The 26,906-nt window shown below is 36.2% G+C and overlaps 1 protein-coding gene and 1 long non-coding RNA gene across 2 annotated transcripts; both read left to right on the forward strand.

Annotated features, from left to right (window-relative positions):
• The first annotated feature begins 11,162 nt into the window (after positions 1-11,162).
• On the forward strand, positions 11,163-12,074 carry LOC118485728. The gene is made up of 3 exons (XM_035982151.1): positions 11,163-11,219; positions 11,410-11,586; positions 11,846-12,074. The coding sequence occupies exons 1-3, from the start codon at positions 11,163-11,165 to the stop codon at positions 12,029-12,031; spliced, it is 420 nt and encodes a 139-aa protein (XP_035838044.1). The 3' UTR covers positions 12,032-12,074.
• A 4,204-nt stretch (positions 12,075-16,278) lies between these two features.
• LOC110865704 lies at positions 16,279-16,917 on the forward strand. The gene is made up of 2 exons (XR_002550890.2): positions 16,279-16,420; positions 16,505-16,917. It is a non-coding gene; the product is annotated as an uncharacterized LOC110865704 (long non-coding RNA).
• The last annotated feature ends 9,989 nt before the right edge of the window (positions 16,918-26,906 follow it).

A 26,906-nucleotide genomic window follows, 5' to 3' on the forward strand; every position in this document is an offset into this window, starting at 1 on the left:
GAGTGGACGTCGGCATAAAGGAATAACAAGGCAAAGAAACGCTGTCCTTTCTCTTCGCAAACGTGAACCAATCTCCGTCCGATTGAAGCCGATAAAACTGACGAAAAAGAGACAAAGAAGCCTCACGGGCGAAGGCAGCACAGGAAAGTTCAAAATTACCATCCTCGTGATAGCAAGGGGTGCAATTGTGAAAAGTGGACGCCATAACGTTTCAAAAGAGCCATCTTAAACGGCAACAAGGGATAATGGACACCACAGAAAGAGAACTTTGGTGATGATGGAATGAATCAGAGATTGGCCTTTCCTGCTCATCGGCGGAGTATTAACAGAGTGAACGGAGAAGATAATGAAGAAGGAAAGAAGGAAAATTATGGTAAAATAGAAAGTCGCACAAGGGTTTTAAAGAAACCCACTGACCAAGGCGGTAACCGTCTAATCAGGATTTTAAAAACCGACTTTTGATCTGGGGCATGTGTACAATAACTGAAAGCCCCAACCGTTGGATCAAGGAAGCCTTATCGATGCGAAGATTTGATGAGAATCGCCATCATCATAGGGCTCCAACTCAACTCTACAGTTGAGGAGACGTTGTACTGCAGCCCAAGCCCACATGCCATGGGTCCTGTGACCCGAAGCTAGAGATGACTTGACGACGAGGCCCACTTAGAATTTTGTAGCCTCGTCTTGGGCTCCTTTCGTGACTGGGCTCTAGAACAGGCCCAATAAGAGGGCTTTTGTCACTTCCGAAAGTAAACTATCAGAAATAGCTCGAAAAAGGGATATCTTGTCTCTCTCTTATGAACATTAATTACCTGAAAGGCAATAAGAGCTTATCGCCGGAGAAAGTACGATAGGGTAGCTGGCCTCATTTAATGAACAAAGCATCATACCGTTGGCGACCAGACACGTGTCTGAGTCTCCCAAATGTCCAAAAAAATTCGTTGGATGATACTGGGAGTGCTTTCCAAGGAGATAAGCTAACTTCGCTATATAAGAAGGGTCCAACATTGTTTAAGGCAAGCACTGAATACTCATTCTCATTGAATACACACACATATCATTTTCTCCAAACATTCCTTTGGACCACATGTAAGGCTCCAAACTCGTCGGAATAAGCTCTTCATTCTCCGGCACGGTCGCTTATTCTCACGTCTGAGCATTGTCACGGATTCCCCCTCCGGGGTCCTCTGTGGCGAGGCTAACGATATTCTTTTTTGTAGGAAGACGACGCCAATCTATTGCAACGTTGACGAGCCACATTGACTTTCCACCAGAATTCAGGGACTCGACATTAGTGAAAAACTCTTATATTCAACACCAATATTCATGACAACGGTACATTGTCAAAGTTATCATTAAAATTGTAAGACAAAATAGAGTTCATAATAAATAAACTTAAATTATAATGTACATAATTTGAATGTTAGGTATTTTGATATAATCATCACAAGAAAAACTAAAATTCAAACATGATGATAAATGTGCTAAGGTCTTGATATCTTTATGAAGTCTTGAAAACTTTTGGTGGTTTTGACATTAGACCATGTGTAGTGGTTTTGATGAATAATGCCCCACCCTTGGGCGCTGTCCGCTACGTGGCATCCTTGTCAGCAAAGGGGCGTTTTGAAGAAATGGGCGTAGTGGGATAATGCCTCACCCTTGGGCGTTGTTCGACATGTGGCACTGCCATACTTACCCAACATTTTTTAATTTTTAAAACAAATAATATGCTAGAATTAAATAAAAATTACATAAATAATAAAACAAATTCACATAATATTTTTAAAACTAATAATATTTTATTAATTCTCGTCTTCGCTTTCGCCATTCCCATCATTTTCGTCTTCTTCGTCATCTGATTCTTGCACTCCCTCGTTTGGAATATGCCGAACCGACCACGCGTGTTCGACCAAATCAAGCGCTAACTCACTATTTGCGGCTTCAGACCGCAATTCATTTGCATTCTTCACTCTTTCTTCTATTGTTGCTTGGGGAGACTCTTGAACGTCTTCCTGTACATAGTTCTCACATATTGCTTTTCCTTCGTCTTCCAAAATCATACTATGCATGATTATACATGCGTACCTAGCATCTCTCTTTTTTTTCTCCATGCACAACAAGGATTTCTCAAATAATGCCACCGTTGTTGAAGAAACCCAAAGCATCTCTCAATATCCTTCCGCGAAGACTCTTGAACCTGTTTAAAATGAGCTCTTTTTTCACTGTACGAGTCCATGAACGTTTTCACGACAATTGAATACCTAGGATAAATTCCATTGCATAAATAGTATCCATGTGGGTAGTAGTTCCCGTTTGCATAAAAAGATGCTTTGGCAGCTCGACAAGAATTGTAGTCCTGTACGAATGGAGACTGCTCGAAAGGGCATGGACACCCTCATTAATAACTTCCATCGGATCCCTCGAGGGAAAGGATTCGGGAATTATAGAGGCTGAAACAAATATAAACCTATTTTCCACTCATTCGGATTAGTGGACGTCGGCATAAAGGAATAACAAGACAAAGAAACACTGTCCTTTCTTTTTTCAAACGTGAACCAATCTCCGTCCTATTGAAGCCGATAAAACTGACGAAAAAGAGACAAAGAAGGCTCACGGGCGAAGGTAGCACAGGAAAGTTCAAAATGAACAATCCTCATGAAAGCAAGGGGGTGCAATTGTGAAAAGTAGATGCCATAATTTTTCAAAAGAGCCATCTTAAACGGCGACAAGGGATAGTGACACCACAGAAAGAGAACTTTGGTGATGATGGAACGAATCAGTGATTGGCCTTTCCTGCTCATCCGCGGAGTATTAACAGAGTGTACGGAGAAGATAATGAAGAAGGAAAGAAGAAGAATTATGGTATAATAGAAAGTCGCTCAGGGGTTTTAAAGAAACCCACTGACTAAGGTGCTAACCGTCTAATCAGGATTTTAAAAAGCAACTTTTGATCTGGGGCACGTGTACAATAACTGAAAGCCCCAACCGTTGGATCAAGCAAGCCTTATCGATGCGAAGATTTGATGAGAATTGCCATCATCAAAGGGCCCCACCTCTACAGTTGAGGAGCCGCTGTACTGCAGCCCAAACTCACATACCTTAGGTCCTGTAATCTGGGGCTAGAGAAGATGACGAGGCCCACTTAGCATTTTGTAACATCGTCTTGGGCTCCTTTCGTGACAGGGCTCCCGCACAGGCCTAATAAGAGGGCTTTTGTCTCTTCCGAAAGTAAACTATCAGAAATAGAAATAGCGTGAAAAGGGACATCTTGTCTCTCTCTCACTACTAGAAAACTAGGCAATTGCGACCAAATTTTGCGACTGACATAAGACGGTCGCAAAATTAGCGACCGATTTGTGACTAAAACCAAAACAATCGCAAAATTAAAGACCAATCCAGATTCGATCGCAAAACGGTCGCAAATTTTGTGACCGTATTTTTGTGGTCGGAAAACAGTCGCAAATACGAGAAAAATACAAAATAGCAAAAGTTACGAACGTATAATGCAATCGCAAATAAGAAAAAACAAAAAATAAAAGTTGCGACCGTATAAAACGGTCACAAATATGAGAAACATATGAAAAACAAAAGTTGCGACCGTTTAAAGCGGTCGCGAATACAAGAAAAAATAGAAAAAGTAAAAAATTATTCATTAGTGTTTAGGGTAAAAACTGCAAATAGTCATAAGTTCTAGGTTAAAACTGACAGTAGCCATAAGTTTAGAAGCTTCAATCACACGACTCTGCGCTCCTCGTTCATCAAAACAGATCTGCAGATCTGTTAATCTTTCATCATCCTCATCTGCGACTCACGGTACATCTGCGACTCCGGCGATCATCCTCGTCATTCATCGATCTGATACCGTACATCTGGTATGTGCCACTCTTGATTTCCTTTAATAATCTGACTCAATGTTAGCAATCCGACGACTGATTCCAGTTTGAAACCGTGTGTTAAATCCGATGACTGATTCCGACCACGTGATTGAAGAAATCCTCTAACCAATCTGATTTTGAGGAGATCTGCCGCTCGAAGAAATCCTTTCACCGATCTGATTCTGGCTACACCAATCTTCATTTCCTTTAAGGTTAGGTTTCGTCTATAAGGTTATATCATTGTTAACGGTTCAAATTCATGATACTGTATCGAATTGCTAGGGTTACGGAAGCTAGAGGTTGTGATTTTGTTTTGTTTTGTTTGTGTTTGTGTTTGATTAACTGATTGAGTTCTAGTTTTAGGTTTTACAGAAATTAGAGCTCCTGACTCTGTATGTTTCATTGATCAAATTTTAATCATAGGTTCTACGGAAATTAGGATTATTCAACAATTGAATCTGTTTTTATGTGTTATATTTCTGAAAGTGAAATTAGGATTATTTGACAATTGAATTTCAGTTTTAGGTTTTACAGGAATTAGAGGTCTCGACTCTGTTTTTCTTCGTGTTTAACTGTGTTTTGGAAAGTGAAATTAGGATTACTGATCTGATTTTACTTTAGGTTTTACCGAAATTAGAGCTCCTGATCATGTGTTTCTTCTTGCATGTTCGTATTCAGTTATTTTTATGAAAGTGGAATTAGGATAGGTAAGCGAATATATAATTCGTTGTTTGAAGTTTAATCTTAGGTTTTACAGAAGTAAGAGCTCCTCCTAACTCTGTTTTTCTTGTGTATTCGTAGCAATTTGTGTTTAGAAAAATGAAATTAGGATTAGTTAACAATTTGAATCACCGGTTGAGTTTTAAATTAGGCTTTACAGAAATTAAAACTATTGGCTTTGTTTTTCTTTTTGTGTGTTCGTATTCAATTGTGATTAGTAAAGTAAAAGTAGGATAAGTCAACCATTCGATGCACTGATCGAGTTTCGGTTTGTGTGTTCGTATTCAGTTGTTTTGGAAAGAAATTAGGATTAGTCAACTATTAGATTCACGGATCGAATTACAATATGAGGTTTTATAGAGTTCGTGACTCTGTTTTATATTTTATATGTTCGTATTAAGTTGTTAATTAACCCCTCGGCCGTTTCCTTTTTTTCTATTTGCATCTGCATTGATTCCTTACGCCAAATCAGAGCCTGAAGTTTTCAGGCTTAAATATTTTTTTGGCAGCTTTTATTTCGCTTCCTACAATTAGATTTCTTCTTACTTTCCTCAACAGATCTCACCACCCTCTTCCTCATCATCTCACCAAAAAAAAAAAAAAACCTCAGTTTTTTCTTTTGTTTTCCTGTGGGTGTTTGAATGAGTATTATTGTTATCTATGATGACATATATCAATTATTTGATCAGAGTGGTGTTTTAAATTTAAATTTAAACCAACTTAAGAAGAACATAATATCAAAGATGATTCACATGAGGAACAGTGGAACACCAAGCCAACCGAGCCGGTCAACGGTGATAACGAATGGGAGTTTTTTAAATGTTATGTTTAGTTGTTTGTGCACTATTCTTTGGTTATAGTACATAAAGGTCTTTTGATGTAAGACTATGGGGTATGGGGCGGGGGTTGGGGCGTGGGTTGGGTACAAACGCCCAAGTCACCACCCCGGGTGGGCGTGGGTTTCGGCGTGGCCCGTTTGGCGTGTGATCCAGTTCGGGCGTTGGGCGGGGCTACCCACATGACATGGCGGAACATCATTGGCCAAGAGCACTAGCCATGGCGGAACCTCATTATGATGTGGCTTGGCCACGCCACCCCAGCCACGCCCCACCATACCCCTTTAAAATTGGCTTTTGGTCTTGGGTGCCCCATACTCCACGTGTTGCACCATGCCCCCAACCCACGCCCCACCATACCTCATGGTCTAAATAAAGGAAAAGTGACATAAATAGGGCAATTTGGGTGGTCTAATTCAAAGAAGCAAAGGGGTGTGTATTCATGTATCTAACAGTCTAAACAGGTAAAATTAGTCTGGATCATTCAACTTTTTGAGTTACATTTGAATCTGAATCTTGAGTTCTTGACTATTTTAGAACGTTTGAAACTAATTAGATGATATTAAATGTAATAAAATAGCTTATGTTAATATATTTGAAGAATAATATTTTTTTTTTGTAATACATAGTATATATTCAACCTCACCCTATATATATATATATATATATATATATATATATCATTTAAGTGCGCTTTTTTTTTCTCAGGCCCTCACTTTTTTTGCACCTTGCGCCTAGGCCCCAGGCGAGGCATATGCGCCTTGAGTGCGCCTAACGTCTTTGCTAACTATGCCGACAGGACTACACCATGAGGATCAGAAACTGATGTACAAAGATAAAGAGAGGATCTCCAAAACATATCTGGATGTTCTCGGTGTGAAGGATCGGTCGAAAATGGTATTGGTGGAAGACCCGATTAGCCAAAAAAAAAGAGGTATATCGAGATGCGAAAGAATGCGCAGATGGAGAAAGCCGCTAAATCAACATCCGAGATTAGCTTGGAAGTCGATAGCACTACTAGAAAAGTGGTCATTTTGCTACGGAAATTTCCTACGCAAAAAAATGCGTCGCAAATTCTGACACATTTACTACGCATTTCCTACGGAAAAAAGACCTTGATTTTTTTGGGCAATTTGTGACACAATAGTGACAAATATACTAATTCTAAGTATTGTGTCGGAAATGCGTAGCAAGTTGCTACGCATTTCCGACGGAACCATTATTTATTTGTTGGAATTAGATTTATATGTTAAATTCATTTAAATATTAATTGTTGCGTCAGAAATGCGTAGCAACTTGCTACGCATTTATGACGAATTATTTATTATTATACTTAGATTATATTTTAATGTTTAATCAGCATTATTATTAATTATTACGTAGGAAATGTGTAGCAACTTGTTGCGCATTTGTGATGGAAAATTTATTGTGTAGGAAATGTGTAGCAACTTGCTACGCATTTGTGATGGAAAATTTATTACTATATTGTGTAGGAAATGTGTAGCAACTAGCTACGCATTTGTGATGGAAAATTTATTGTGTAGGAAATGTGTAGCAACTTGCTGCGCATTTGTGATGGAAAATTTATTACCATATTGTGTAGGAAATGTGTAGCAACTAGCTACGCATTTGTGATGGAAAATTTATTGTGTAGGAAATGTGTAGCAACTTGCTACGCATTTGTGATGGAAAATTTATTACCATACCCCTGCATCTTATCTTCTCCATCTCCTCAAAACTGCTTCCGATTTCGAACGGTTCACGAACACAAATAAATTTGGCGAACGCGATGAAGGATAAATGTGGATGGCCCAGAGAGTAGCACTAGAACTTGAATCCCTTATTGTGGAACGGAGGTAGATCATATTCGTCGATGTAAATAATGAGAAAAGAAAGAGAAATGGTGCATAAACAAGGTGAAAGAGAGTTTCCTAGTTTAATTGTTAGGGTAATGATATAAATAAAAGTTTAATTGTATAAAAAGTATAGATAAAATATATGAAAGTATAAAAATCTTTAATTAAAACACGAACATAAACGAACGCAAATGAACGAATGTTCATGAACACCTTTCCGAACGTTCACGAACACAATTGAACGAACGAGAACTTTGTTCATGTTCGTCCATTTAACTAATCGAATGGAATTTCTTGTTCATGTTTGTTCGTTTACTAGACGAACCAAACATAAACAAACTTCCCGCCGAGCGGTTCACGAGCCGTTCGCTGAACGTTCGGTTCGTTTACTTGACACTCATTTAGCATTATAATATAAATGCTCGTACCTCTTCAAGCCCTTATAACGCACAAGAGGACAAGATTGGGGTATTATGAAGCTTCTTACACATGACACTATTTAAATGTATAATAAATATAATATAAGATTAAAAAAATTATAAACTTGAAATGAAAACATATTGAATGTATAATAAATATAAGATATAAAAAAAATTATTTCGTTTGTTTATATAGTATATATGATACAATTTTTGAAATATATTGTTTAAAAAAATGTTTTATAAAAATATATTGATAATTTATGTGCAACAATAATAAAATCATAGATTCCAATTTTCAATTAAAAAGAATGTGATGGAGGCATGTGATAAATAAATCACTTTCAAATATAAAGATGTGAGCCAATCAAAATGCTTGGTCAGCCATCACATGGATCACAATCCTAGGGTGATCCATTGCTCACATCCTTTTAGATCAACGGATGAAAATACACTTTCAAAAACACAAAATCTTTATACCTTAGACACATACAAAGAGAGACAAAACTTCAAAAAAAAAATCATTTTTGAAAATCTTTCTTCATGCTCTTCATGCTCATCGGAAACTTCCTTCATGCTCACCGGAACAGCCTTTGTACTCACAACTTCGAATTAGGAAGGATATGCACGGTTCGCCGATGTTGTACGGCAAATCCTTCACGCCCGCACTAGATCCAGACACCACATCTTTCAGGAATTTGAACATCTGTTCGCTAATGAAACGGCGATCGATCGATCTGAAGCTATAGATCAAGTGATGCGGTCCGTACAAAGCAGGAAGGAGTGGAGACGAAATGGAATGAAGATTGTTTATCACTGTTAACAAATAACTCAATTCAAATAAACTAATCAGAAATTTGGCCCTTGTTGTTTCATTCATTCACAAATGAATATATGTAAGATGTTACTTTAGAGTTGTTGCGAGAGTTTGTCCAGGAACCCAAAGCAGATGAATACGGTTCCCTCATGTGGAGTTTGTTGACTTTTTGATTCTATTTTTTTTTTTTTTTTTTTGTAAATTTCTATAAATTTATGTTAGTAGATTTTATACTTTTTTATTTTGTAAATATTTATAAATTTGTGATTAATGTTATTGAATTTGTATAGTTTTAGTTTTATTTGTTTTTGTATCTCATCTCCCGGATGTTTATAAATAGAATAAAACTAAAAAAAACATTTTTTTAAACAAATCATTTTTAGTGACGGGTTTGTGACACAAAATCCATCGCAAGAAACCTTTTCTTTTTTCATTTTATTATTACAAATTCGTCAGAAATGCGTAGTAAACAGGTAGTAGGAAATTTGTCATAAACTAAGAAAAAATATAAAAATTAAATTTCGTGACAATTGTGTAGCAAAAATTAAAATTTAACTTCCATTAAATGGGTAGGAAAATGCGTAGAAAATGTGTAGCAATTTGTGACAGCCCTTTTCTGTCAGAAATGGGTAGGAAAATGCGTAGAAAATGCGTAAGAAACCAGTTTCCTACGAGTGGTTTTCCTACATATGCATTTCGTCACAAATTCGTAGAAAATCGCGAGTTGTGACGCATTTCCTATGGAAAATGGTGTCAGAAATTTTAATTTTTCTAGTAGTGTAGACTTGCTGGCCAGGTACATCGTTACAAGAATCATAATTCTTATTCTTAGACGAGTTTATTATCATTGTGTGTCTCTGGTTTGAATACCTACAACATTCAGTCTGAGGATACTTATGACAAGGTTGCACAAAAGAGTTATGTGAATTTGACGACTGCGGATTGGGTTCAGAGGTTTAATATTTATGATCCGAGTCGTATACCTGATAGTGGTACTCTTAATGTGACGGTGAATTGTTCGTGTGGGGATAGTTTGATTTCCAAGGATTATGGTTTGTTTGTGACGTATCCGCTCCAGCCGGGGGAGACTTTGGATTCAGTTTCTTCGGCTGCGAAACTTAGTTCCGATTTGATTCGGAGGTATAATTCCGTTCCAATTTAACTACAGGAAGTGGATTGTTGTATATTCCTGGGCGAGGTTAGTTTTTGGCCTTCACTATTCTCACGTCCCAAAATCTTATTTTCACATTACTTTTCACTCTATTTCCTTCTATATATATATCTATCTATGTATGTATAGAGAGAGATAGAGGGGATGTGTGTGTAAATATTAACTACCTAGTTTTTGGAACTGTTTTAAAAGATTCTTTTTGTTTTTACATGTTAACCTTCTTTTGATGATGTGTCCCGTTCTCATATCTCATTTTATCTTTTGTAGTTTATCCCTAGTTCTATTGCTAACATACACTCCTGTTTTTGGGTTAATAATATGTAGTCTAGAGATGATGTTATTGTGTTAATTGATGGAAATCATCATGATGAAGGACATGGTTTTAAAAAGCGCGTCTTAGGTTCGTCTAGGTGTGAGGCGATAGGGGCGGTGACCAAAGTGGCCCAAGGTGTGGAAGTGGCCGCGCTTCTTGCACATTTAGGTCAAAATTAGGGCGACAACCAAAGGGCCTTAGGGTCTAGAGGCGGCGTTTAGTTGATAGTGAGATGCTATGTGCATATGGTGTGTAGGGAACTAGGATTTAGTTATATGAGCAAAATGCATGATGTTCATGACGTCTAGTTATTAAGATTTTTGGTGGAGCGAGAAAAGGATAGTGTTTTACATTTTGAGTTGTTAAATCTGATCGAGTTATTGATGAACCAACTACTTAAATTGGATAGAATTACCGCGGATGGAGATGTAAAATTACACAGAAAAATGCAGGTATGTTTGTCACTTAAAGTTTTAGCATACTTAGTGACATGATTATCTTAACGTTGTTCTATCGATTTTTTCAGGTGAAAAGGGTTCAGAAGTACACGTGGAAACGCTTGATGTGTCAAAGATTAAGAATCAACCGCAGGGACCAATGAGAATGGGGATGCGAAACAAGTCCAGGAGCCACAGGCTTCACAGCGCCAAGAGCATATAATTTCAAACCGACATATGAATGCCGCCTCACCAAATCAAGATGACCGCTACCAGCCACCGCTCAAAGATGCAAATAGAAAAAAAGGAAAGTGTTTGTATTCAGTCCTTTTTTTTCCTATCCGATTTTACATGTTGAACTTAACTGTTTACTTCACTTTCATTAACTGGAAAACACAGGAAATCACTGATCATTTTGTTTTACTTTAATATAGTTTATGTTTTTGCATCCCCTCTTATGTTCTTTAAGTCATAGTTTGATTTTAAAAGTCAAACCTTGGCTTCTTGTACCTAGCTTCTCGCCATTAACGGTTAGAAAAAATATAATACGATAAAATAGTTAGCGGTTATGATTTGAAATGGAAGAAAGAGAAAGATATAATAAAAAAAGAATATAGAGATGGAGAATCAGATGTGTTTTTTTTTTGCTGCTGTTATGAAATCTATATTGCTGCTGACCTGTTGTTAATTAGAATTGGATTAAAATTAAAATACGCTAATGGGAATCTCTTTGTTGAATCAGATGCTTAGTTCAGATTTTAATGACTATTACGCTGTAATGTTATATAGAATATGTTTGCTGCTGTTAATGACTCTATTACGCTGTAATGTTATATAATCTGTTACGCCTCGTTTCGCCTTGAAACTCGTTTCCGTTTTATTTTTAATTTGGTTAATTAAATAAAGTAGTATCTATATTATTGGTTTGGTGTTGCAAAGTATGTGAAATTAGGTTGTATTTGTAGGTGAAATATGAGGGATATCTTTTGGAGAAGTATGGGGAGGAAAGTAGCCAACACCGAGAACTTGACAAAGAATTGTGGTACGAAGCTTCCGGGGGAAAAAAGAGAGGCAAAGTCTATGGGTTAAGCAATGTTAAGAATGATTTTAACGTTCAGCATCACGGCAAACAAGGCCAAGAGGTATGTTTATTTTTTTAAGTTGTTTGGTTCAAGGCTAATGTTGATTTGAAATTGATCTAATATTTTGTGCAAACATGTTTAAACACAAATATTGACCTCATGTTTTCATGCAATCACTTCTCAGTCAATAAAAGTCAATACTATGTTAACTTTAGTATGGATATTATTAAAGATAGGCAATTTGACCTTAGAAGTCAAACTGACCTTTTTTTTCACTTTGTGATTATGTTGGTCATTAATATTGCATTGGTTTTCTTAGATCGAAAGGTTGAATGTGATTATCCAAGATATAGTGAAAGAAAAAGAAGAAGAAAAAGAAATGTTGAACGATATTATTGCGGGATTGGTGGTGGAAAAAGAGAAAGATAAGGCGGAGAAAGAGATTATGAATGAAAGAATGGCAAACATTGAAGTGATGCTAAAAGCTAGGTTTCAAAACGCATAATCATTGACTTAGGTTCCAAAACGTATAAACACTTTGTTTTGAATATGTATTTTGTTATGATATCTTTGGTATTTGATATTTTAAGTGGAATGTTTTATATAATTGTGAAATTTGATAATACATAAATTTTAAAATTGATATTATATGCTGGTTCAAAATAGAAAATAGCTATAATTAATAAAAGTTGCGACCGCAAAAACGGTCGCAATTTTTCAAAAGGCAAGTAGTTGCAAAGCGGTCGCAATTTTTAAAAGGCATACGGTCGGAAAACGATCGCAGTTTGTAAAAGATATGCGGTCGGAATACGGTCGCATCAAGACCGTCGCAACCAAAGTCCCACAAAACAAAGAGCAGTCGCAATATTTGTGACCATTATTAAAGTCGCAAAACCCTGGTCGCAAAAGATAGCAGCAGTCGCAAGTTAGTCGGAGTAGAGCAATTGCGACGGGTGTTTTTCGATCGCAGGTCCGGTCGGAAAACGGTCGCAACAGGGCAATTGCGACTGGTTTGCGACCAAAATTGCAGTCGAAAAAACCTAGTTTTCTAGTAGTGTCTATTGAACATTAATTACCTGAAAGGCAATAAGAGCTTATCGCCAGAGAAAGTACGATACGGCAGCTGGCATCATTTAATGAACGGAGCATCCTACCGTTGGGGACCAGACACGTGTCTGAGTCTCCCAAAGGTCAAAAAAAAAGTCGTTGGATGATACTAAGAGTGCTTTCCAAGGAGATAAGCTAACTTCGCTATATAAGAAGAGTCCAACATTGTTTAAGGTAAGCATTGAATACTCATTCTCATTGAATACACACACTAATCATAAACTCCAAACATTCCTTTGGACCACATTTAAGGCTCAAAGCCTAGAATTCACACCAACGAGGATATTCCGGCGATCTTGTACTTGTCGGAATAAGCTCTTCATTCTCCGGCACGGTCGCTTATTCTCACGCTGGAGCTTTGTGACGGATTCCCTCTCTGGGGTCCTCCGTGGAGAGGCTAACGGTGTTCCTTTTTGTCAGAAGACGACGTCAAACCATTGCAACGTCGACGAGCCACATTGACTTTCCACCGGAATTCAGGGACTCGACATTAGTGAAAACTCTTATACTCAACACCAATATTCATGACAATGGTACATTGTCAAAGTTTTCATTAAAAATTGTAAGATAATATAGAGTTCATAGTAAAAAGTTAAACTATAATGTACGTAATTTGAATGTTAGGTATTTTGATATAATCATCACAAGAAAAACTAAAATTCAAACATGATCATAAATGAGCTAAGGTCTGATATCTTTATGAAGTCTTTAAAGTTTTGGTGGTTTTGACATTAGACCATGTGTAGCGGTTTTGATGAATAATGCCCCACCCTTGGACGTTGTCTGCCACATGACATCCTTGTCAGCAAAGGGGCATTTTGAAGAAATGGGCGTAGTAGGATAATGCCCTACCATTGGGCGTTGTTCGACACGCGGCACTTCCATAATTACCCAATTTTTTTAATTTTTAAAACAAATAATATTCTAGTAATTCAATAAAAATTACATAAATAATAAAACAAATACACATAATATTTTTAAAACTAATAATATTTTATTAATTCTCTCTTCGCTTTCGCCATTTCCATTATCTTCGTTTTCTTCGTCATCTGATTCTTACACTCCCTCGTTCGCAATTTGCCGAACCGATCACGCGTGTTCGACCAAATCAAGCGCTAACTCACTATGTGCGGCTTGAGTCCGCAATTCATGTGCATTCTTCACTCTTTCTTCCATTGTCGCTTGTGGGGACTCCTAAAGGTCTTCCGGTACATAGTTCTGGCATATTGCTTTCCTTTGGTCCTCCAAAATCATATTATGCATATTTATCAAGCGTACATGGCATCTCTCATTTTTTCTTTGCTCCATGCACAACAAGGATTTCTCATATAATGCCACCGTTGTTGAAGAACCCCAAAGCATCTCTCAATATCCTTCCGTGAAGACTCTTGAACCTTTTTAAAATGAGCTCTTTTTCATTGTACGGGTCCCTGAACGTCTTCACGACAATTGAATACTTAGGATAAATTCCATCGCACAAATAGTATCCATGCGGGTAGTAGTTCCCTTTTGCATAAAAAGATTCTTTGGCAGCTCGACCAGAAATGTAGTCCTCTACCAATGGAGACTGCTTGAAAATGTTTAAATCATTGCACGACCCTGCGACACCAAAGTAAGCCGGCCATATCCAAAGGTCCTGTAAGGCAACCGCTTGAAGAATAATAGGGTGTCCGTCCTTGTCACCTCGTGTGTGTTTACCTCGCCATGCGGTCGGACAATTATACCGCTGCCAATGACGACAATCCAAGCTTCCGATCATGCCCGGTAAACCATGGAGATCAAAATAGACCTTGTAAATTTTTTGAAGGTCGGACCAAGTGGGCTTTCTCAGAACGGGGACAATAAAACTATATAATAACTTTTAAAAAATATAACGTTAACATAAGTAAAAAAAATATGAATGCATGTAATTAATAATTAAAAAATTGTAATATACCTTTACAAAAATGCTCCAAGGTATTTCGCGTTGTTTTCTCGGCTATGTTTAAATATTCGTCATTGATGTCCGTCGTAATTCCGTATCCAAGGACCCGTAGAGCTGAAGTACACTTTTGAATACTGGTGAATCTAAGTGTCCCTTTCGCATCAACTTTTTGTTTAAAATAATCATACGTGTTTCCCAAGTCTTACTCATCCGGAAACGAAGCCTAAAAACTTCGGGGTTTGGGTAAGTAGGCGCTTCATCAAAGTAATTTTTAATCAACCGGTCATTTGCCGCTTGTGAGTCTCGTTGAATATATTCTCTTGGTACAATTTCACGTTGAGGCTCGCTACAATGTTTCATATAATGAGCCGCTATTTCACACGCACTCGTAACCGCCTCTTGCTCAACCTCCTCATCGGTCGAGTCACCCTCATCCGCTAAAATTTTTTTGTAGTAATAATTTGCAATGGACGACGAGGAGGTAGGGGAATCCATTTTTATAAAATGGGTGAAGTTTGTATAAAATTTTGATGTTTGAAGTTGTGGGTGAAATGGATGAGGGTGTGATATTAATTATATAAAGGTTAAACTAAAAAAAAGAATATAGCCGTTGGCAACGGTCATTAGCTAATTGAAACATGGATCCGGCGTGGAAATAAAAATGCTCCAACTGATTTTGGGTGCAAAAACGCCCAGGGGGCGGCAACAGGGGCGTGGTGGGGCGTTTTGTTACAAAAAAAACACCCAATAACTCACGAGTAAGTATGGTCTTGTTAGAAACTAATACCCCTCAAATTTAAGGTTCTCTAGAAATCCTGATCAATCACACATTCAAATTAACAAATTTTTGTTGGAATGGCTAATGATTTACGGTAGGCAAGAGGTGTACATATATGATGAACATTGTTAGTTTGTTTATAAATATAGATGCAAAGAACTTGTTCGATCATAAATTGACCATTACTTTTTTCGTCGAGAACTTGGGAAAGCCTTTAACTTGTTCATGATCTATTGCAACTGTTTATACTACAAAATTGTTGTTATAACTTGTTTATTCCTTGAAAGATAGCATATGATTTTGCTTTTATCGTGTGTCCCCCCTATCATAGTGTCGGGCTATTATCAAAATACACGATATACACAAAGGCATATGCTGCATAAACGGAAGTTCTTATGGAAAATCTAAGGTCTTCCTCTGTGAAATTTCGAGTATGTTGTATATTTTTACCCTGATCATTTTTCTACCTAATGTTAGCCAATTTGTCCCATGTTTTAGGAAAATTTACCCTAATAATCATATCATATTGACATGATTTTTTCCCGATATATAGACATGTAATTTAGCCTTTATCAAAGTAGTCAGTCTCATTTCAACAGATATCAAAAGTTGTTGCATCAGCTTTGTCAGCTGAAACGTCGTGCATTTAGTCTCCACTTTTGGCGAGATGGTTGAGATGAGATGAGATGACTAGATTTAGTCTATGAATCGGTTGAGACAGCTAAATGCCCACACTTTTCTACGAGGTGGTGGACATGGCAAAGCGTGCACTTTTAGCGAAAGTGCCAGCTAAGACAATGCATTTGGATGCTTAGCACCTGCTTTTGGGTCCCGGCTAGACTTAAAACCCACATTTTTATAGTGTATATTATGAAAATGTTGAAAGTCAACAAATACAGCATACTATACAGCAAATTTGACTTTTCCACTAATGAAGGTTATCCTTTTGCCAACCCAAGTGGGAACATTTGAAAAAACACAACGCTGAAAGCACAATACGTTACTCAATGTACAACCTCTATATAACCCCATATGCTCCATGTTCTTCAATGCACTATCAAGAATGTCATCATCAGGCTGTAAAGGTAATCTAATAGCTCTCGTCTAACTTCTTTAAGTTATTTTATATGATTTCATGAATAAAGTTTGTGCTTGGATGATTAATACAGGAAAGGATTCATGGCCCGAGCTTGTTGGGGCAAAAGGAGAAGCGGCAGCGGCTACAATTGAGAAAGAGAATCCACTGGTAAATGCTATCGTGATATTGGAAGGAACTGCGACCACTAGGGACTTCAGGTGCGACCGTGTGTGGGTGTGGGTGAATGATAAGGGAGTGGTGATTCGAACGCCTATCATTACTTGACTGAGCTAAAAGCTGGTTAATTTTAAGCATGATCGTCATACCAAAACTTTATAAATAAATATATATGGCGTGTACTCCTTATTATATTTTATGACTACTGTTGTTCAAGCTTTGTGGTGTTGTATCGTGGCTAAGAAATGTATGATGGCTGAATGCTTTAATAAATAAAAAGTGTGGTGTATGAGTTTCAATGTATCATATCTATCACTTATTTAATTATTTGTTTGTTTTATACTTCGTTTATAGATTTCCATTATTTGTTGAAGTAGATGAGTGTAATTAAGTTGGGCTAAACCCCGTTGATATATCCAACAACTCAAATAAATATAAATTGTAGATGCGTAAAATATTAAACCTTGTGTTTTTTATATGTAAGTATAATATATATGATGAGTTTATACTCGCAGGGCCAAGGAGCATACATTCAAAAAGTAGAAGATGCTTTTTTTTTCAATGCAAATTAACTACTCCTGTTTATATGTACATTCTAGAATTTAAACCAAGAAAAATACTTTATCATGACACCATGTCTTTTTCAGGATAAAGAAATAGTTACTACATATTTTTCTTGAATATATGAGATGCTCATTAAGTAAGGGCGTGCAAGGGTCGGTTCAAATCGGTTTTTACCTAAAATCATAATCATAACCGTAATATTAGTTAATGGACAACCAGGGTAGGGATATGGTAAAAAGTGTCTAAAATGTAAGAAGGGTAAGAAGTGTTTTAAACCATTGGATATTTGATCTAATGGTTGAGATCAATAGGGTATAAAATGTAAATTGTGTTTTAATTAGAAGGACCTTATGTAAAAATTGAAGGGCAATAGTGACTTTTCCAACATTTCAAATATGGTAACCGTTTCAAAACCACCCATTAAAACTCCTAAAGATCAGCGAATTATATGTGACCGCCATCAATCTCCAAAAAAAATCAGCGAATTTCTTCATACTTTAAAACATTCCCAGATTTTTAAAACGTAATCGCAGATTCAAGTCATGGTGTTTTATCTGGAGACATTGTTGATGGCGTGGTGTTTTATCTGGAGACATTGTTCATGGCGTAGTGTTTTATAAATACAAAACATTCCCAGATTTTAAAACACCAAGACTAGGATTCAAGTCATGGTGTTTTATCTGGAGACCTTGTTCATAGTGTGTGTTTTAAACATCTATGATTCAAGTCATGGTGTTTTATCAGGAGACATTATTCATGGCGTGGTGTTTTATCTGGAGACATTGTTCATAGCGTGGTGTTTTATCTGGAGACATTGTTCATGGTGTGGTGTTTTATCTGGAGACATTATTCATGCCGTGGTGTTTTATCTGGAGACATTGTTCATGGTGTGGTGTTTTGTCTCCAGATGTTTAAAACACTATGCCATGAACAATGTCACCAGATAAAACACCACGCCATGATTCAAGTCATGGTGTTTTATCTGGAATCCCCAGCAACCTTCTATGAATATAACACCATACAACTTAATAGAACACCAGAATAAAACACTATGATACACATTAACCTGCATCGCTGGACTCCATTGAAATTGATATAAAACACCAGAATCGAAAAAAGGCGCAGACGTTAAACAACTGGAATGGGGATATCGATTTGATAATCCTTTATGTATTTATAATTAATGATGATTGAAAGATACGTATAACACAATCGTATTGTATCTTGCAGGAAATTACAAAATTCGTTCAAATCCCTAAACAATCTCATGGACGGTTATTTTTGGATCAGCTATGTTGAATTTGAATTAAATGACAAAAATGTACAATTACAAAACTACCCTTTTGAATTAATTAAGAGGATGGACACTTGTCATTCCAGGAATATTTCTTACACTTCTTACAAATTAAGCACTTTGTACAGGATCCTAAACCTGGACAACCATAACCATAATTTTTTGGTTATTTGGTTTCAAAGGTTATAACGAGTCGGTTATAGGTGGTTAACCATTAATTTAGACATAGGTCAATTTTTTTTGAATTTGAAATAAATTGCTATTACATATTTTTATATGTTAGTATATTACATAGCATTAAACATACATATAATCTATAACATTATTACCACCGAATATTCAAACAAAGTGATGTGATATATTCCATAAATTCATATAAACATTCAACCAAAATAATATGAAATAACCCATAACTACTAAAAACATTTAACCAAAAACATCAAATATTAAAAAAAAAAATAGGGAAAAGTCCTAAATCAGACAATATTTTACTACATGTCGGTTCGGTTCGGTTACGGTAGGTATGGAAACATTGATAACCATAACCGACCCATTACTTTCGGTTTTTAGAAAAACCATTAACCGATTCACCGGTTTTTGATTTGGCTCGGTTTTGTCGGTTAATTTGGTTATGGGTCGATTAATTCGATTTTTTTGCACACCCCTATCACTAAGTTTCAAAACCTATAAAAATACTATGTTTAGATATATTACTTTTAGTTTTATAACTTGTTTTTTTAACATTTATCAAATAAACCTTACATTTTTAAGCACTCTTAGATCACCATCACCTTGCTGCGTACTCTACGCACACAAACCACCGCCGCTAGTTTTACTATTCAATTTGAGATGAATCAGTCTCCAAGATAGAAGTCCTTTCTAGTAGGCAAACATTTCTAAGAAACAAAGTAAAGAACAAGAGATTTTTATACCAATTTTATGTCCTTCATTACTAAAATGCAAAACCTTTAAATAGGCATACAAACATGCAACAAAATAAGAAGAAATACGTGGATGCACTAAACATAATGGAAAGTGAACCTAATGACTAATGTAATTGCTACCATGAACATGACTTTAAACAAACTAACAATTATATAGAACATGATGATGAACGTGGGTGATGCTAACCGCCTAACAATTACAATTCTCTTATCTACACTCTTCTCATTTCCGTCACTAATTACCAAAAAATCTGGACGATTTCTGATGATGATTATTTTTTTAATTTTTTTTTGAATAAATGGTTGATTTTGATACGTGTAAGACCCGTTTAATTTAACATTAAAATATTGTTTAACACATATCAACTTCGCTTTAAATAAAAGTCGACAAAGGTTTATTTTGAACAAAATGCATAAAGTTTAAGTTTTCAAAATGTAAATGATAAAAACACCGAAGCATAGGTCTTGAGTTGTGTTCGGTTCTTCATATGTGGATTATCTGGTCTCCTTGAGTTACATTACCTAGTATACGATATTCACTCAAATGATTAGTAATTAAAACATTTGAGTGAAATTGTTAAATCCGGAAGTCAAAACTTTATTTTTCAAGCATTATGGAGTATCAGAAGCATACACACATGTTGGAAGTTCAAAACGTGAAAAGCGGGAAAGTTGGTATCATTTGGCGCCACTAGGCGCTGATTTCAATGCATCACAGCAAACATTTTCAATTTGGCACACTGGGCTCTGAATTTGGCGCACTAGGCGCTGAACCTAGACCTGACTCACGAATTTCATGTTTTTCTACCAAATAAGTGTCCGGATCAGTCCAGATTATGTTTTTATGTTTTAAAACTCTTTCCTTATCATATGTAAATCTGTAACCCATTACTCGGATCCATAATTTATACATTTTACGCTCCCGTTACCCGGTTTGCGGTTATATTTATTTGACCCGTTATGATGTTCAAGTACTAAAGCTTAAATCATCTGCATCCTTTTCATGGGATTATTCCCCTACAACTACAACCCATTAACTAGGCTTACTAATCCTGTGTTTCACCCTCCCGTTACCCGGTTTGCGTTTACACTTATTTGACCCATTCAACCTCCTGGTGGTTGAACTTAACTAATTCAAGTTCATTCCAAGGATTCATATCCTTTCAATTACCACCCTTTACCGGAGTTTATTATTCCGTAGTTCGCATTCCCGTTACCCGGTTTACGCTCACCATTACATCTTAACCCATTATCCGAGTTCAGTATTGTCATTATTTACGCTCCTGTTACCTGGTTTGCATTTTACTTTATTTTGACCCATTTGGGTTGTTCGTGTTAATACCATCACTTATGAACAACCGACCCTTATGCATCTTATTCACAACCATTACTTTAAACCAACTATAATAACTTAATAGAAGAAAATAACGGAGCGCGTACCCATTTACCTTAAAGCTTTCCTTTCATATGCACGTCCGGCCCGGTTTTACCTTCCGAAGCTCCACTCGAGTTGCCTAAATAATGCAACCCAATTATCATTAGAACCTGATTGTTCACATCCATGACATGTAAACTTACCAACATTCAATTTTAGGTTCTTATCAATGTGTCTCATTCATTATCATTAACCGACATTTCATTCAAGCATTTTCTCATACACCTTGTGGGCAGGAATTTAAAGCTTTTCTTTTTGTTAAGTTTATGGACTCCATAAACCCAATTTCATATCATTATGAGCTTAGTATCATTAAAATTAAATCTCTTATGCAACCATGTCTATCAGGAGCATCACATCAAGCTAGTAGTCATAACAATTTGGCTTCTTTCATGTTAAAAATCAAAAACCCACTTACTCATTCAAACACATGAATCCTAACACTTCAATTGTGCTAATTTTTTCCCCAAGTTTAGCAAACAAGGTGATTTTAAACACACACTTGTCATGAATTCTACCATATAATCTATAACCCGTTCAAGAATTGAGATTCATGGTTTTTCTTTATCATTTATACTTCACCAAAATAGAAAATTTTACATACTTTATGATCCCTTAGACTAGGTGATAACTAATATTGATTCATGCATGAATTTAGAGCCAAATCTGCCTTCAATTTGATGATTTTAGGTTAGAGAAGGATTTCACCTTCTTTCTCTTTCTCTAGTCGTTCCTAGAACACACACTTGTGAGTGTTTTATTTTAATTTTTCTTTTTAAAAACTCTAGATCTCATGTTAACCATTTTAGTCCCTCGTCTTTAGTTTTATTATAAAGCCCACCAATCATTGTTTTATTAACCAATAACATATTACTAATTAGGTAAATTGTTCCTAGTTATTATACTTTGAGTTTTATTCAAGGATATATATATATATGTGTGTGTGTGTGTGTGTGTGTGTGTAAACATACATATAGTCATATAATTAATATTTTTGGGGTGTTACAATATTATACTTAGGGTTTTGATACAAGTGTTCTTTGCTTTTACATCTTAAATGCGTGTACTTCGCGTATAACTTTGTGTTTTATGTTTCCTTTGGTTTTGGTATGTGTTTGTGTATTTGAAAATATTATTTTCTTTTGATTTAATAATAATTCTTGTTTTTATATAGGAGAAATTACAAAACCAGCCATTGACCAAAACCACTTTCAAAACTAGCTACCTCCCGCATCCTTGGAGCGACGCATCATGCACGAGATGCGTCTTTGGAGAGATTTCAGGCTTATATATCTCACTCAGACGTGGCCAGATTCCCAAATGCATATATTCCAAATCACAACACAGCCTCCTCCTATATATCTCACTCACTTCCTGTCTCTTCTTTCACAGTTCAAAGTTGTTCTAACTTTGAACAAATATCTCATCTATTTATACATCATTCAATGGACTTTCATCATCACCACCATCAAGATATTTCTTCTTCACAGTAATAATCACATACTCTCCCTCTTTTCTGTTCAGAAACTACCTCTTCATCATCCTTCAAAACCTCAAGTCTCTCTCTCTCTCTCTCTCTCTCTTTAATGGAGGTGGCCAGTTTCCCAGACGCATGGGCCTCAAGTGCAGACACACACACGTGTCCAATTCCAATTCCAAGGCACATCCCGCGCATGATGCGTCACTCCAAGGACGCGGGAGGTAGCTAGTTTTGAAAGTGGGTTTGGTCTAATTTTCCCATTCATATATCTAGCTTGGTGTGTGTGTTCTCATAAGAGTTGGTGCGCATGCGGTTGGGATGACTTCGGTGGTAAACGAGGATCATATTTCAGAGGGACGTTCAACCAAATATTCTTTATAAATTAACTAGGTTATAACCTGCGAGTACTCGCGGATTGGATATTTAAATTTTCTTAAACACAATTTTATATATATTTTAAATAATGACTAATGCGTGACTAATAAGGTATATTAATTAAATGTTAACGTCTTCAAAATTAAAAATAATTTTCAAATAGAGATTAGTTGGTCAATTAAATTTAAAGACAAATGCAACTCTACTTTTATTCAAAATTTTATGAGTTGTTGGAAGCATCTCGTCTCTTGACATAAGGTGCTTCAGATATCAGTTATCATACTAAAAGCATCTAATTATAATCAGTCTCATACTAAGAGCATGCAAAACGCAGGTTAAAGCCCAAAATCCAAACCCGTCACATCACTCGCCACATCATTCCAAACCTCAACCATTACAAACTTACTTTTTCTTCCAACACTAAACCATTCAAAAACTCCACGCCACACCTCACTTTTACAGTAAAAATAAATAAAGAAAAGCATGTGTGTATGTAATACCACTTATACAAAAAACATTCCAACAAAAACTATGCCATAAAAGGCTTACGGTAATCTATATTCAACTCACAAAACTCACACTTTGACTTGTCCTAAACGCCCATTCTTCTAAGAGAATCCAAGTTTTCAAATCAACATACTAACGCATTCCTTGAGTTGTTGACTGCCCAATAATTGCTCCATTTACCATACCTTTAGCCTACAACCATGTGACGCTCCAAGCACCAAACATGACAGCACCTACCATAATCATTTCGTCCCGCAAGAAAACCCAAAATTCCAATCACTCATCATGAAAAATGTCATTTAAAAGGAAACCCAATCATGCATCCATCCACTTAAGCCCATTAGTAAAATTCCGAACCCGATTAGCTAAAAAAAGATGGTAAGAATCTTTAATTTTCAAGCCTATGAATTTAAGACGAACCCAATCCTTTTGTCTAAGATTATCTCATGCCTTTCTTTTATGTAACCCGAAAAAATTCCCATGCATGTTGCAACAGGAATACGAACGTTATTGGTACGTTTCATTACGATATGGATACAGTACCAGCGTTATTATTATTTACCATTAAATCAACTAACTTACATTACATTTAACTTATACCATGTTACCTTCATCAAGAAACAAAGATTATGTAAAACTAAATTGGAGCGCTAATAATATTCTAACTTAGAAAACAATAAACAAACAACTTATTAAAATAAAAAAAACAAATTTCCTAGGAGGCTGGATCTTTAAATCCTCTGTTAATATACATCCAATTGGAATTAACTGTTCTTACTGCATCTGTAGAACTTTCAACTCTAGAAATCCCCCTTTCAACTGCCAGTTGCAATCGGTTAACAATATAAGGCAATGCCATGTTAGCGCCAAGTGAACAGGAAGGTCTTAAGCGCGATTCAATTGCCTGGTTAAAATATACCCCCTTTAGAATAATCATAAAATATTTTTATAGGAAAAATGCTACTAACATTTTGTTAAAATTTGTCTTAAATATTTTGCCATGAGTCCTTCAAGGCTAAAATCCATTCGTGGATTAACAATAGCGACTTTCATAGACTAAAACTGCAAAAGTTAAACATTAATCTCACACTGAGTTCAAATAAAGCAATTAGAAATATTATATTTTATCATCATATCTCGACTTGTCGTTGTAACCATATGGTTTTTTCTCATTTTTATTAGTTTATTAATTCTCTTGTTGGGTATTTTTACCAAATTCTTCACCAAACATTATCTAATTACTCTTATTTATACCTGGGGCTTCTTTGATTTTGCTAAGGCACCTAAAAGCAACTCTAGAGTTCATGACCAGTTGTTACTACCCAATCTGACCCATTATGTATAAAACTCGATTCTAATTTAATCATTCTTGGTTGAATTATCAAAGGTCTAAACACATTATAAGTTATAAACATTTATTTGGAAACAATATTAGTCAACCCAACTAATAACATCACCAGCTTTCCTTTATTACGTTGAAACTTCTTTATGTAGTATAAGTAGTTATTTCAGTCATCTTTTTTTCAAATGATGAGATTCCGCTTAAACTAATACGAACACTAATTAATGTAAAACAATAAAAATGAATCTTAATATGAAGCTTCCTCCTACCTTTTTTGAGTTATTGGGGATGAAATTGAGACTCAGAGAACAACATATTATTGTGCCACCCCACCCTTCTTCTTATCCAGCCAAAGCCCCCCTCATCACCGGCGTGCTCCAATCCGAAAAAACTCAACGTCACCCATCCTTCACGCCCAAAGAAGCAGAGGTGTTACCCTTTGAGTCTTCTTCTCCGACCAGGCAACAACCTTTCTTCACAATCGATCACCACTGGAGCGAAACCTACATTTTCGACACCCATGTCTTGTTGTTTCTCTAAAGCGTGTCCTTTTCATTGAGAAAAGTTGTGGCAGATCAAATCACCATCACAAACACCACATTATTTGAAATTACATGCAAGGCCGTCTAGAGCGTACATATTATTTGAAATTTAAACTAACCTGTGTATGAAAAATGTTGTATTATGCAAAGAATTGAGAAGACATTAATGACCTCACGACCGCCCGAAAAGACGTAATTCTCACCCCCAAGATAATGTGGAACTTGTGTTGTATAAACAAAGTGAACTGAGATAAAGTTACTCTTCTTAAAAACTCGTAGGATAAAGTTATATTTTTTTTGTTTCAGTTCCAATCCAATGTGGAATTTAGATAGGAAAACAGTCCATTGAATTTGAACAGATGAATGCTTCAACCGAATTCCACTCTAATCCAAATAAATTTGGGTTCACAAAACAACAAAGTGAACAAACCAATCAATGATCTACAAAACCCACAAACAGCTGGTAAAAACAGCTAAAGTAAATCGAAATACCTTCTGGACCAAGAGCAGAGCGTTTATTGGGGTCTTTTAAAATGCTCAAACCATGCTTCAAGATCGTATTGTTCCCGACGCAGATAGAAGAAACGAACGCCACTAACTTTAAAACCTTAGTAGCTGCCGGATTCATGACTACCATCACTAAACTCCACCGTCTTCCACCAAAGCGCCATTCATGGTTCTGGTAATCGACGCCCAAGCCAATCAACATCACCGCTGCTAGGGTTCTGCATGATGAAAACGATTAACGCGAATGAGACGACAGAGAGGAACCAATTCAAGAGCCTATTGAGGAGCTAAAGGAGTACATACCTAATGAAATCGACGATGACAGCTCAGAACCAATTTCCAGCGATGATGACGATCGCCAGATTCAATAAACCTTGAGATAGAACTGTATTAAAGGTTAAAGAACTTAAAAAAAATAGTTTTAAGATATAGTGAATGTTTGAAACCGAACCTATTCCAATATCGCTGAGATCAACCATAGCAACCACCGTAGTTGTGTTAGCGTCGGATCCCTAACTGCAACAAAAAGGTTTTCTAATCGCTGGTCTTGAGAGACACAGATAAGTTCTTTATCATCTTCCTCCATAAACCTAATGCCAAAGAACATAAATCAAACACGTTGCCTTACCTTGACTAACCTAATTATTGGTAAATAAATCTCAAATTGAATTGAAGAAGGTATCCGATTTAGAAAATAAGATTCTTCGATAAAAAATGATGAGGGTTATAGTTCATTATAGAAACAGAGTAAACCTGGAGATGTTTTTTGGGAAACAATCACCTATCCACCTTTGTGTATAACACCTTCTACCTTCCAGTAGCAATAAAATAAGTTTTCTCTGAAGGCAACTGTAAAGAATAATATATATATATATATATATATATATACTAGTCACTTACCCGCGCAATGCGGCGGGAGTGGCGATTTACAATAGGATACTCGTTTACCGTTAGTTTATCCGTCGTCTCGTGATATATCGTATAGTACTTAAGTTAGTTTTCTTATTCGTGATCTTCTACAAGAATAGTACAAAACAAGGAAGTAGATGTAATTAAAAACAAGAAGAGTTCAAAACAGTCAAGTAGCTAGACAAAACAATAAAAACAAAATGCGGGGAGTCTCTTGTATCTCTTCCTGTTTTACCAATACATCCGTTCGCTTATGACTTTCTTGTATCTTCTCCTCTCCAGTACCAGATTTCCGACACATAACAAAATGTTACACGCTTACAGGTGCTTTAAAATAGTAATTAAAAAGTAATTTCAGGAAGCAAATAAGGCACATAATCTACTAACTTACCTTCGTTTTGATACGGATGCGATTAA

The sequence above is a fragment of the Helianthus annuus genome, chromosome 1, assembly GCF_002127325.2.
Source record: "Helianthus annuus cultivar XRQ/B chromosome 1, HanXRQr2.0-SUNRISE, whole genome shotgun sequence".
NCBI classification, from domain to species: domain Eukaryota; kingdom Viridiplantae; phylum Streptophyta; class Magnoliopsida; order Asterales; family Asteraceae; genus Helianthus; species Helianthus annuus.

What these genes read in the sequence shown, in the direction of transcription:
- LOC118485728 (XM_035982151.1), top strand. Translation starts at nt 11,163, where the DNA reads ATGGGAATCTCTTTGTTGAATCAGATGCTTAGTTCAGATTTTAATGAC. An exon ending in ATTTTAATGACTATTACGCT is followed by an intron (nt 11,220 to 11,409) that starts GTAATGTTATAT and finishes TTGTATTTGTAG; the next exon opens with GTGAAATATGAGGGATATCT. An exon ending in ACGGCAAACAAGGCCAAGAG is followed by an intron (nt 11,587 to 11,845) that starts GTATGTTTATTT and finishes TGGTTTTCTTAG; the next exon opens with ATCGAAAGGTTGAATGTGAT.